Source organism: Poecilia reticulata, chromosome 22, assembly GCF_904066995.2.
Source record: "Poecilia reticulata chromosome 22, P_reticulata-male-v2, whole genome shotgun sequence".
Lineage (NCBI taxonomy): Eukaryota > Metazoa > Chordata > Actinopteri > Cyprinodontiformes > Poeciliidae > Poecilia > Poecilia reticulata.
Genome location: NC_088851.1, coordinates 18209131 through 18221055, shown reverse-complemented (window position 1 = coordinate 18221055; position 11925 = coordinate 18209131). Strand labels below are relative to the sequence as shown.

Sequence of the window (11925 nt, the reverse complement as noted above, 5' to 3'; positions counted from 1 at the left end):
TACTCATCCTCACCATCCTCAGTTTCAAAGTCAGTGAAACAGAGTTCAGAACCTTTGGTTGTAATCAGGATCTCTCCATTAAGGGTAAAAATCATAGACTTGTCCTCCATGTTGATCATACAGCCGACTACATCCCCAGCATGCCAGCAGCGCCCAAATAATCTGCTACCGATGTTCAGACAGTGGCCCTGTGTACAACATGAAGAAACAAGTTTAAATTTAAAGTTCAGAATGGTGGAGATTGATTTTGGATCAAAAAACGTACCCTGTATCCATCAAAGACGAAAGCAAGTTTATCCGTTCCAAGTTCCACATCAGGTTTGCACCCAGGCCTGGCCCAGCCCACTCTCATGTCTCCTCCAGTGACAGCCTCAAATTCAAAGTACCACTTTCCAGTCTTCACCCCATATGTCCTTTCAACTCTGAAGAAGCGGACCTTATCGACGCTGACCCGTTCAGCCACTTGGCCTTCAAGGTCAGCGGGACAAAGGCCATGTCGGATAAAGAATCAGAATGGAAACAGTCACACAAAACCTTATTAGTTGAAAAAAATATAGTAATTCGCCTGTGGCTGCAAATAAACTTTAGCATTTTATGTTCCTTTTTCTGCATTATAAAAATAAGAAAGGACATAAACCAATTAGGAGATTACCACTTACCAAAAATCTGAACAACGGTGCATTTTAATATGCAATAGTAAAAAACTCACCTCCTTCCTGGTCTGAAGGCTCTATGTTGTATCCATAGCCAATCATGGTGCGGATAGCCTCTCGCAGGCTGTCCCTGTTTGACTTCTTGGTCCGCTCATCCAGCAGCACGTAGGGAACCAGACGAGGGTTACGCTTGCTCTTCAAATCCTGTATAGAGATGAGGCCTTCAGGAGTTATATACATGCATTTGATTGAAATCTTTTCACAAACATCAGCATTTGTTTCCTCACCTTTGGACTATCAAGTTGATTCAGTGATGAAAATTGTGCTGTGATAACTTTGCTGTCAAAGCCATTAATTAAAAATAATTAGACAATTAGTGCTTTGGGGCTGTAGCTGCTCATCCAGTAGCAGTCTATTTTTCTGTGTCATTTCCACTAGAATTAATCCCTATGGGGCCATGGCACAATGATGTATGGATAATTAAGTACTATATAAGCAGTTCTGTATTCAATGACTAAACTTGGTTCAGAACATAAATATCTGTCTATATTATTGCTCAAAAGTTTAAATGTAGACTGGAAAAGCAAGCTCTTGTAGTAGATGCACATGTAGACACGCTTATTATTATTATTATCTCCATTCATCTATTCCAGATCAATAAGATACATTATTATGTAAAACTGCTCAAGTTCAAATTGTGTAAATAAAAGAAATTAAAGTTGATAGTGTAATCATAGTGAGTGTGCAAAAAAGCCCACATTATTTATTGACAGAAATTAAAACAAAGCAATGACATCATTATTTACAGTTACGTCAACAGTATGAAAACAGCTAAAGAAAATCTGCAGCTGTGTATTTGAGCAATTGTTGCTTTTAATAAAATTTGATAGTGCTCTGTACAGCATGTTCCACCCCTACAGAATATATCACTGTGGTTTTATCGCAATGAAATGTCAGACTCTCTAGCAGGTGCTCTACAAAGGTACACGTAGACATGACAAATAAATAAATGAGCGGTTTGGTAAGAAATACATCATTAAGAAAAGACTTGTAGAAAAATTAATCTGAATAATGAAACTGCATAAAATTCAAAATCTCAGCAAACCTGCTGAATGCCGTAAGTCCATCCCTGCTTGATGCGGTCTTTGGCCCAAACATTGTGTGCATTCTCTGCTAGTTTGTCCACCAGCAGCTCCTGGCCTGGTGTCAGTTTGATGTCCGACAGGTCCAGAGGGGATGGTTTATAGCTATTGGACATCATGTAGCTGGAAAGAGTGGAAGTGATGAGTATTTTTACCTCCGGTAAAGTCTGTAGGATTACAGAGTAAATCCACATGGAGTTTTTTGCTAATATTTACAGCTTAGCAGTACAGATTAACAATGATATATAAGTTTTGCTTTATCTGTCTGGAAATGCTTAGCATGATCTTTGTACATACATCTAAAATGAATGGTTACAACACATCATATGGACAAGTCAATATTTAAACAGCTGTCTCTGTTTCTAAAATCATGCAACTTACTTCTTGGGTAATTTAATTTTTTTGAGAGAGTCCTCTGCATTTGGATTCACTTGGACAATACGGCAACCTAGTGCTAGCAGGGTCCTATGAATATAAAAAAAAATAGAAGTTAGTCTGCAGATTTTACTCATTCATCACCCAAACATCACCGCTGATGAGAATGCATCTCATCACAGATAAAAGAAGTAGTCCGGATTTAATTCCTTGAGGAAAGATCCTTATCTACTGCACTAACCCCTAAGTGTAGTGCTTCAGTACCTTTCACTGCAGAAGATCAAAGTGGAAGAATATTATGTACATAATACCATTTAGGAAGTATTTTGGTAATTAACATGTAATGAGCCAGAGCAAAACTGTCATTATCAAATATATTTGCATTTGGGGTTGCTAGCACTATAAAATGTCAGCGTGTAATCTCTAAAAGACACATATCTGCTCACATATCTGCTTAATGTATAAATATGTACCGGGTGTATTGACATATATTTAATAGCTGTTAAACTGTTATGCTTTTTGTCTCATTAAAACTACAAACTTCTCAATTTTGTTTTGATTTTTGTGAGAAAAACAATATACATTGTGAATTAGGAGGAAGATTTAAATGGATGTCTTTTATATTTTCTTACAGTTGCTGTGAGTTGCTGTAATCGACTTAAAAGTTCTCAAAGTAGTGAGATTACGGTGAAACATTTTTTTGCTATTTCTTTGAATATGCCTAACATTTTTGTGCCTAGACAGTTTCCGTTCAAAACCAAAAAAAAAATTAACAATAAGAAAAATAATTCACCCATAAACCTAAACATACTTCAGTGTTTCTGTTGACATCTGCAGGTTGTAGTTCTTCTCTGTTTCTGGCAGCTTGGAGAAATCAACAAGGCAAGGATGCTGTCGTTTGTTATCATCTCTTATCTGTAAAATGAAAACATGTCAGTCTGTGGGCATTTTCATCATTGTTGCTTATCAGTAACACCATCCTAATTTACAACAAATTACAGGTCTTTGGAAATAAATGCATGTGGAAACTACATCCTTGTAAGTCACTGTGAACTAACAAGAGGGCGGGCATGAGGTCTACGTTCAGAGTGCAACTGCTTGTGGTGATAAGACAGTTTTCTCTAGTGAACATGTTATGGAAGAGGAACAGGGGAGCATGTTTTCGTCAGGGAGAGAAATAGAAAGGCGTGTGGCTGGAATACTAAGCACTTTAATGCATCCCTTTATGCTTTACATTATGTCAAATAATCCCTTTGGCAATGCTGCCCATTGGAGGCAACATGACAATGGTGAGTATTTGGTAGGAAAACATGCAAGACTGTGCATAAATATGTAGCAGTGTTATTTATTTATATGTGTTCAAAAATATGAGCCAGTTCTATTTTAAACAATACCAAAAGTATGGAAATGTTTTCTTCTTCTGATTGCTCATCCTTTTGCTAAAAAAATATGTTAAGGTAAATTATGCATGAGAAGGTATCTCCATACTATCAAGCTAAATCAGAGAAATACTTTGTGGCTTTTGTTGCTGTTATCTTATTTTTAATATGTATACACTTGCTATTATGTTCACTACTCAGACCTAGTTAAAATTTACTATTTTATTGTCAAACCTACTATTTACACAAAATTGATGCGTTGACACTATAGAGGCATAAATCTAGTGTTGATTTGTTGCCTGGTGACTAAAATTTTATTTAGCCATTGATATTTTGTTGATTGTGTAAAAGTAAATCATATGTAAATTGAGTTTTGCATAATTGTACTCGATGGCCATGGTTGACAACACTGAGTTGTGGTTGTTTCTCAACAGATAGCTGTGAAAACTGAAATCATGCTAACCACATCAGTGTTCCATGCAGAAGCTGGCATGACTGTAAGAATCAAAGTTAGCTATTTTCCACATCAGTTTGGCAAATAAAATGAAATCTGAAGAAGTCCAAAAGGTGTAAGAAGCTTCTAGCAAATAAATGATATTTATTTCCTTTTGCAGTTCTCAGTTAAGGTACTTCCTCAATTTAGAAATCACAAAGGCTCGTCTTTACTTGGTCAGATATTAGTGCCACTAATATATGATGTTAAAGAAGATTTTTAGAGATCTATTATGTTTTTGTTCTGAAAAAAAAACTGACATCCTGATTAACTGCACATCTGTATAACACATTAACGTTCTAATGTGAACATTAAAGAACTAACATAATGCATGTGATTAGATTTTGTTATATTTAACAAACTAATTCTTCAGTTTTTTTCAAAGGTAACCATTGTCAGCTCCAGTGTATAAAGTTGTGCAAATACTTGTATCTAACTGTGGCAGAAAAATGATGTTAGGTGGCATAAAATTAGTTTTCCACTTTGACAATGTAAAAACAGGTTGGCTTATCAGCTATTTTGAATTTTGAAACCATCCATCATGCGTATATATTTAAATAATTGTCTGAAGACTATCACAGGTTTGGTGGTTTTTTGTTTGTTTGTTTTTTCTTTACAAAAAAATAAATAAAAATGTTATTGAAGCAAACCCAGACTTTATTTTTGGATTGTCAAACTGGTCAAACATTCAGTTTTTTTTTCCGTGAGTGAAACAATAATTCATGACTTTTACTAAAACACACAAAACAAAGCACCGACTTTACAATCTACAAACAAACTAGAATGAAGCGTCTAAATGAGAGGGATATGAAAAGCAATGGACATTAAAAACAATGAGTGATCTTTTTTCCACTTACCCTCTTTTAGGAGTGAACAGCAAATTATAGAAGAGAAAGCAAGATGATGTACAGGCATTTGTGATGTTATTGCTTCTTAAGACTAACGTTCCACTTTTTTTGTATTAAGAAAATATGCAGTACGGATGTTAATTTCTTGGCAAATGTGGCAAAAATGTATGGAGCATGCTTTTTATTTTTCTGTCAATGTGATGAACTTAAGAAAAGATTATGGCAGTACTTTCTTACCTTGCCATAAGTCCATCCCAATTCAATCTTATTCATACCCCACAGTTCGTGTATGTTTTCAGCCAGCTTGTCTCGAACTTTCTCCAAGTGAGGCGGCATGACAACCTGAGGCAGAGACATTACTTTTGAATGTGCCTTCATTTCATTTATTTCAGAGTTTTTACCTATGGTTTTTACTGTTCCTGCTGCAAAGTAAGTTTTCAAACAGATCCTGTGAGCTTACCTGGCTGGTCTCTACAGGAGTGGGAATGAAGGAGGCCTGTGAGGTGAACTGGGTGGTCCCAAGCAGATCCCGGACTCCCTCCACATCTCTTTTGTACTCTTTCACCGGCTCCACCTTCATCTTCTCTTTTGGCAACAAAGCCTCATAACATGGAGCATAGCTTGACGGTGGCAGGAACTTAAAGTCACCATGTCGGCCACCCAACAGGAAGCGAACCCTTAAAGAAAACAAACAAACAAAACAAATGCTCATCTATTGTTAATCTTCTATTAGGAGAAGATAACTGGAAGTGAATACTTAAATAAAAAGATGGCATCAAGCCCCCTGCCCCACCCCCTTCACACACACACAAAAGATAACATATCTTAAACCTCCTCAACCAGAGGCAGGCTGAACTCTGAAAGACAGTGAAGAGCTCCTCAAGGGGGTGCCCAAAAATAGCTTCTGGAGTACTAGAGATGACACAACCAAGTCTCACTCTGACTACAGTCCTCAATTATTGAGCACAAAGTTGTGACTTTCACTTCACCACATGTTTAAATCCATGAAGTCACACGTTCACTGGGTCAGTTCCAAGCACAGACTTGTAGGTGTGTTACCCATCTGGCGCTGTTCAAGCTAGCATTGTACATTTGAAATAACTTTCCAACCAAGCCACACTAGTTGCAGCAACTGTGACTCTGCTGAGGTGTTAAGGAAGTCCAGGTTGCTTTAATAGTGGCCTTAAGTTCATTTGGATCATCATGTCTGGTGTCTCTGATCTTCCCCTGGATAATACGTCATAAAGTCCTCCAGAACATGGCATGACTCCCCCAAATCATCCCTGACTGTGAAAACTTCAAAACAGACCCCAAGCAGCTGGGATTCTGTTCCTCTCTACTTTTTCAGAAGACTTGGATGTTCGAAGGGAATGCAAAATTTATTTTCATCTTAAAAGAGGACAACTCGGTTCTATTAATATGTTTGGATACAACACTGTGTGAATAACCATGTTCTGTACAATGAGCTATTATGGCTTATCCTACTAATTTAAATTGACGACGACAGTCTGTACGAGAAATATCAACAGTTTTCCTCATGAATGGTCACAAAATAAACCTTGTGTAAATTTTGTGCTTTTTTAAATGTTTTTTTTCTGTGAAAATGAATTTTGGGTTTTCATTCACTGTAAACTATAGTCATCTAAAATCAACAGAAAAAGCATTTGAAATCTATCACTATATATCATAAATCTATGCAATGAGTAAGTTTTAACTTCTGAATTGAATTCCTGAAATTACTGAGATTCACCTGGACATTATGAAAAACAGTCAAAATCAAAGTCTGAACAACAATAAAACAAAATTAACTGGATTGTTTGTGGCTCCAAAAACTCAACTAGGTGCCAGTAATTGTGTAACTTGTTTTACACCTTGTAGAAGGTGCTGATTCAGATTATTCTATTAAACACAAATGTTACCACAATACCTATTTCATGCCTTTATTTCATTTATTTCAGAGTTTTTACCTATGGAGCTGTCAAAAGGACATAACAGCAATCTTTTGCGTAAAATTGCAGGTTTTGCAGGTAAAACACTAATGTCTGTTTCAAAAAGCATAGATTCATCCAACTCAGAGCGGAGATGAAATAGACACTCACTTGACCCCTGCAGAGGAGCTGACGACGGGAAAAAAGAGTCCGTCTGTGTTAAAATTTTCAAACATGCCCTGGACCGGCTGTCCGTTTATCCTGAAGGAGATGCTGGGAGCTCCCAGGTCCAGACAACAGCTCACCACATCTTCCGAAGTCAGGATATGCTGGTTCAGAGACGCGACAGCCCGCGGGATGCGGCCTATTTGGGAGGTAAACACACGAGTGTGTGAATGTGGACCTGGTGAGACGTGCTGGCACAGAGCAGATCTTTCCAACAGACACAGGATGGAGCACATTTACACGCCTCAACACACAGTCTGGGCAAAGAAATCACTCCTGCAGAGTACTGACTGTCTGGATGTAACCTGGCTGACTCCCAGGAATACCATTCATCTTTGATTTGTTAGGTTATTACTGTCACTACCAAACACACACTTTCACAATTTTTCTTCCACTCACTCACCTGACCAAAGATGGAGCCCATCAAAGCCAAATGAGTAGAGGTCGTCACCAACTCCGTTGCCTCCCCAGCCCTCCCCTCCTCCAGGATAGGGTGCGTAACCTTTGGTGTTGGCCCAGCCCACTCTCAGGTGAGAGGGCTCACTGGTCACAAAGTGGTCCACCTGATCAATCATCAGTTCATAGTACCACTTCTTGTACTGAGCAGATCCCTCACTGACCCCCAAGAAGATGTTTGGTCTCATGCTGGAAATGAATTGAAACAAGAAATCATTAATGTGCATCAGACCATAAAAGATGTTGTCAGGACTGCACTGTAAATATGGAAATTTACCCTCAAGAAAGGTGCATACTGTGCAAAGAATAAGGGTAAATGACAGCAATATCACTTCAAGTATCTTTATTAAAAATGCAAATGCGATGTTTGTTTCTCAAAGTTAAGATTAAATGTTAGGTTTTAAAAATGTATTACTACTATTCAACCCTGATTCGTGATACTGTTAGATTATTTTATATTATGATTCTATAACTCTTTAACAGTGTGCCCCATTAACCTGTTTGTCTTTCAGTCAAATACAGACCTAAAACCATTTTTATTGACATAACAGACATATCAGACATTTCACCAGGTAAAACCTGGTTATTTCAGAGTGGAACTCTTTTTATCTTTACAACTGCTATCATTGTCCAAAATATTCCTCAGAACTCCCATGTTGTCTATATCAAACCAAGGTGGTCTTCTATTCCCTTTTCTTAACCATGCTCTGTAAATCCAGGAGATGGTTGTGTGAAAAATCCAAGTTCTCCATCAGAACTCATATGGATACCTAAATGAATTTAGTTGCAGCCATGGGATTGGTTAATTCTCAATTTGAGTTAAAAACTAATGAGTAGGAGTTCCTAATAAAGATTGGTGAGTGCATCCTATTAGACACAAATTTAAAATAAATTTCACTGCATTTAAAACTCAACTAAACTTTGCAGCAAAAACTGAAGAGAACAAAGAAGTAGCCTCCAGAAATAAAAAGAGTGAGAAGAACAAACAAAGAGGAAGAAGCACCGCTGACTGGAAATTAGGGAGAAATAGACAAAGATAAAACGCTAGAACATCTGTCAGCTTACAGTGACTGTGTGCAGGCGAACCCCTGCAGGCGAAAGGAAAGATGATATCTCCAACAACAAAAAAAACCTGGGTAGCAGTAGTGATATGAAACAACATAGAAGAAAAAGAAGGGCCGACTAAATATTGTGGAGATCATGTAATTAAGCTTCCCTGAGAAACAAGCACACATTCGGATTCGTTCTTTAGCCAAGTTTACAAACGGCTTTGTCTCCTTGTAGCCTGGTGGGGACAATATGCTGGTACATTTTTTTTTTTCTTTTAGCAAAAACAACCTTTAGACACAGCTTGTTGACACTGTCATGATACTGTAAGGTTATGAGGATTTTGTTTGAGGGCTTTTCTGCCTGGATTTCTGTGTTCTGGATTGTGATTTCGGACAAAAACAACAAGGATTGTAAAAAATCAGTTAGAAAGCCTCAAATTATCTAAAAATTATCTTAACTGCATACAGTAATTTGACAGCATTACAAGCTAGTCTAGGAACAGATCAGCTACATATCTAGAATGGCTTAACAGTGTCAGAAATGCATATTCCCTCACTTTACATTCCACATAATAATACTGAGCTGCTTTATGCAAACTGTAAATAATCTCTTAGCTTAAATGTGTGTGGGTCCAGTTATAGTGTAATGTTCTTTTCACTGGTTTCAGTTTGACATAAAACAATCCCTGAAGTACAGTATTTAAGAGGCATGATTTCATTGTGGTAAACGGATCATTTTCTCACCTCTGGACATCATTGACCAGTTGGGTTTGCAATAGCAGATCTCTTTTGGGCAGCAAGTGATCACAAATGAGGTTCTGATTGGTCCGAACAGCTACTCCATTGCACACACACAGCGAACAAAGCACATCCAAAATCTGAAGAATAAAGCAAGCCAGCAGGAAAGATTACAAGAAGTAATAAAGAACGTAATAGCTTCCCGGAAGTTGATTAAATGTTTACTTTATTTTTATTTTTTTCATATTAAGCATGTCAACATGAATCCATATTTTCCCACAAATGGCTAATGAGCTGCGTTGCAGATCACTGTCCAAGTTGTTGCTCTGGGGACAGCCAGTTTCCATTAAACCATAGCATAATTACTGTGTGATGCTTCTTGGAGGTAAAAAAACAAACATATCTAATAATATTCACTTAACAATAGCACAGGATTAAATGGCCTAGGAGGCTCAGCCAAGGGTGACAGGCCACTTAATCACTGACCTTTTGCTTCTGCTTCCATCGAAAAATGATGCATTCAGGCAGATTTATGACCTGGGCCAGCCAGCTGTCTGCTCTTTGATTTTATTACAATGGTAAACAGTTTTATTTATGTCAGGAAGACATCGCAGCCTAACATCCCAGAAACCCTCTGCCAGGAGAGGAGTTTTATGCTGGTACAAGATATGTTCAGTCAATAAATAGCTGAAGAGGAGAAGATAAACACAGAGTTCCAGGGAAAACTTGTTTCCAATTAAATGTGAGTCGAGTTTACCCTTTAGGTAAGGATAACATGAAGAGGAACATGTATCATATAACCTACTATTTTGAGCTTGCTGTAACTATCTTTGCTACAAATTGCATGTTCTGTTTCAGGAAAATTTTTTAAATCCGTTTCAGTATTTCTTTTGTTTGTTTTAGTTCTAATGAGACAAAAAAGGAAGGAAAATAAACTTGTACATCAACTCTAAAACCAAGAGGCGTACGTATTTCACAGTGCAATAATGTCCCACACTAACACTGACTACTGCATGGCTGTTCAGAGCTTACCTTGTGGTTGCGTCCATGCTTGTAAAGCAGTGATATAATAGACTTAATGTGTCCTTTCTGAATGATATTGAGTGCCTCGGGGCTCTCAATTAGGATGCAGTGCAGAACTTCCAAGATGCCTGCATACCCACAAAAAGCATCAATTAGTTAACACCAGCAAAAGGGAAAGACAAAGCAGAGAACGCTTATCATAGAGACAGATTGCGTGATTCAACATGAAACACTGCTGGTACATATATATGACTATGTATAAAAGGCAAATACTGCCAAGAGTTCAAAGGCTCATTTAAAGAAGGGAATGTGTTTCAGTAGTCAAGTTGAAAAGCTTTTCTTTGACAGGAAGCACAGTACAGTAACGATGACGAACGATGAGTGTACCTGAAGAAGACTCCAGTCTTTCCAGCTTGCTCACAAGCCAGTCTAAATTGTTTGAGAACTGGGTACAGTTGTTCCGGTTTCCTCTGATCAATGCCGCTGTAAGTCACAAGAAATGTGGTTAAATTAAATGTTGCAGCACAGACCAACATGTTTGACTGGTGCATTTCAAAGCTTGCATGATTCCTTTTATAACAACATAACAAGGTCGTCCAAATGGGGACACCTTAAACTAATGCCAAAGCCAGTTATATCAGAGGTTCTGCTTCGACATTTTTATGCATATTAATTTCTGAAAGTGCCTAAAGTAGACAAAAGAGGTAGGACAAGGAGAATGCATCAACACTTGCTGACAGACAAACTCGCTTAATGAATGCCCTAGCAGCAAAAGACAGGGTCAAGGGATGCAGACACGCAGGGAAGAAAGGAAGAAGGCAACCCAAATCCAGTTAGCGCTGTGCTACATCAGGTGTGTGGAGGAGGGAACAAGGGAGAGAGACGTGGATGGAAGACTAATTTCAGCCAGGAGGTGAAATCAGTATAAATAAGAGCATGAAGGACATTCTTGAAGAGTAGAAGGGCTTCAGTTTGTCTGGACGAAAGATAAACTTTGCATAAGGTAGCAGACATGAGCAAATATAGACAGAGAGCAAAAATATGCAATACTCATGGTTTACTGAGATATGTCAGAGAAAGATTATAACAGCGTGTGTAAAAGAGGCTAAAAGTGATTGTTGGATAGGAGGGTTAATGACACTGGGTCATGTAGAGAACATGGCAAGAACAAACAAAACAGATAGCAGACAAGATAATGATGAAATGTGACATTCATTGACTAAAAGGTGCCAAGAGAGGACACAGTGGTTCTCTGTGTGGTGGGTGCCAAAGGTATAGCTAATCCGGACGCACACACAATAATCACACTTCCAACCATTTTTTCTCCCAATAACTCACATCTCGATAACAGTACATGCAAATTTATGTGTGTATGAGGGACGATTATGAGACTAGTTTATTACCCAGAAGCTCATAAAGCAAGTTGAGAATGTCTTTCCAGGCAGCTCCGGCCTCTGACCCAGCACACTCCCCAAAATGGGCCGCACTGTTGTAGACATTTAGCCGGTCAATGCAGTTGGAGACAAGGGTTAACATGCCCTAAAAAATACAGAAATCAGAGATGTCTTTACATCTAAAATTTATTGTGCTGCATTAAACAAGGGTCATATTACAAG

The 11925-nt window shown here is 38.0% G+C and overlaps 1 protein-coding gene across 3 annotated transcripts in view; it reads right to left on the bottom strand.

Annotated features, from left to right (window-relative positions):
• The window catches only part of LOC103458525 (ryanodine receptor 3), a 108702-nt gene that overhangs the window by 54125 nt on the left and 42652 nt on the right, over positions 1 to 11925 (bottom strand). For 2 of the 3 annotated variants that reach the window (XM_081603659.1, XM_081603658.1), the window contains 14 exons: positions 11713 to 11848; positions 10697 to 10792; positions 10319 to 10437; positions 9293 to 9426; positions 7447 to 7688; positions 6990 to 7182; positions 5351 to 5567; positions 5128 to 5232; positions 2982 to 3085; positions 2177 to 2260; positions 1759 to 1918; positions 710 to 857; positions 266 to 468; positions 14 to 188 (listed from right to left, as the gene is read on the bottom strand). In XM_081603659.1, the coding sequence (XP_081459785.1) occupies positions 14 to 188; positions 266 to 468; positions 710 to 857; positions 1759 to 1918; positions 2177 to 2260; positions 2982 to 3085; positions 5128 to 5232; positions 5351 to 5567; positions 6990 to 7182; positions 7447 to 7688; positions 9293 to 9426; positions 10319 to 10437; positions 10697 to 10792; positions 11713 to 11848 (2116 nt within the window). Of the gene's footprint in view, positions 1 to 13; positions 189 to 265; positions 469 to 709; positions 858 to 1758; positions 1963 to 2176; positions 2261 to 2981; positions 3086 to 5127; positions 5233 to 5350; positions 5568 to 6989; positions 7183 to 7446; positions 7689 to 9292; positions 9427 to 10318; positions 10438 to 10696; positions 10793 to 11712; positions 11849 to 11925 lie in introns of those variants that run through there. The other variant, XM_017302490.2, reaches the window with a different exon arrangement.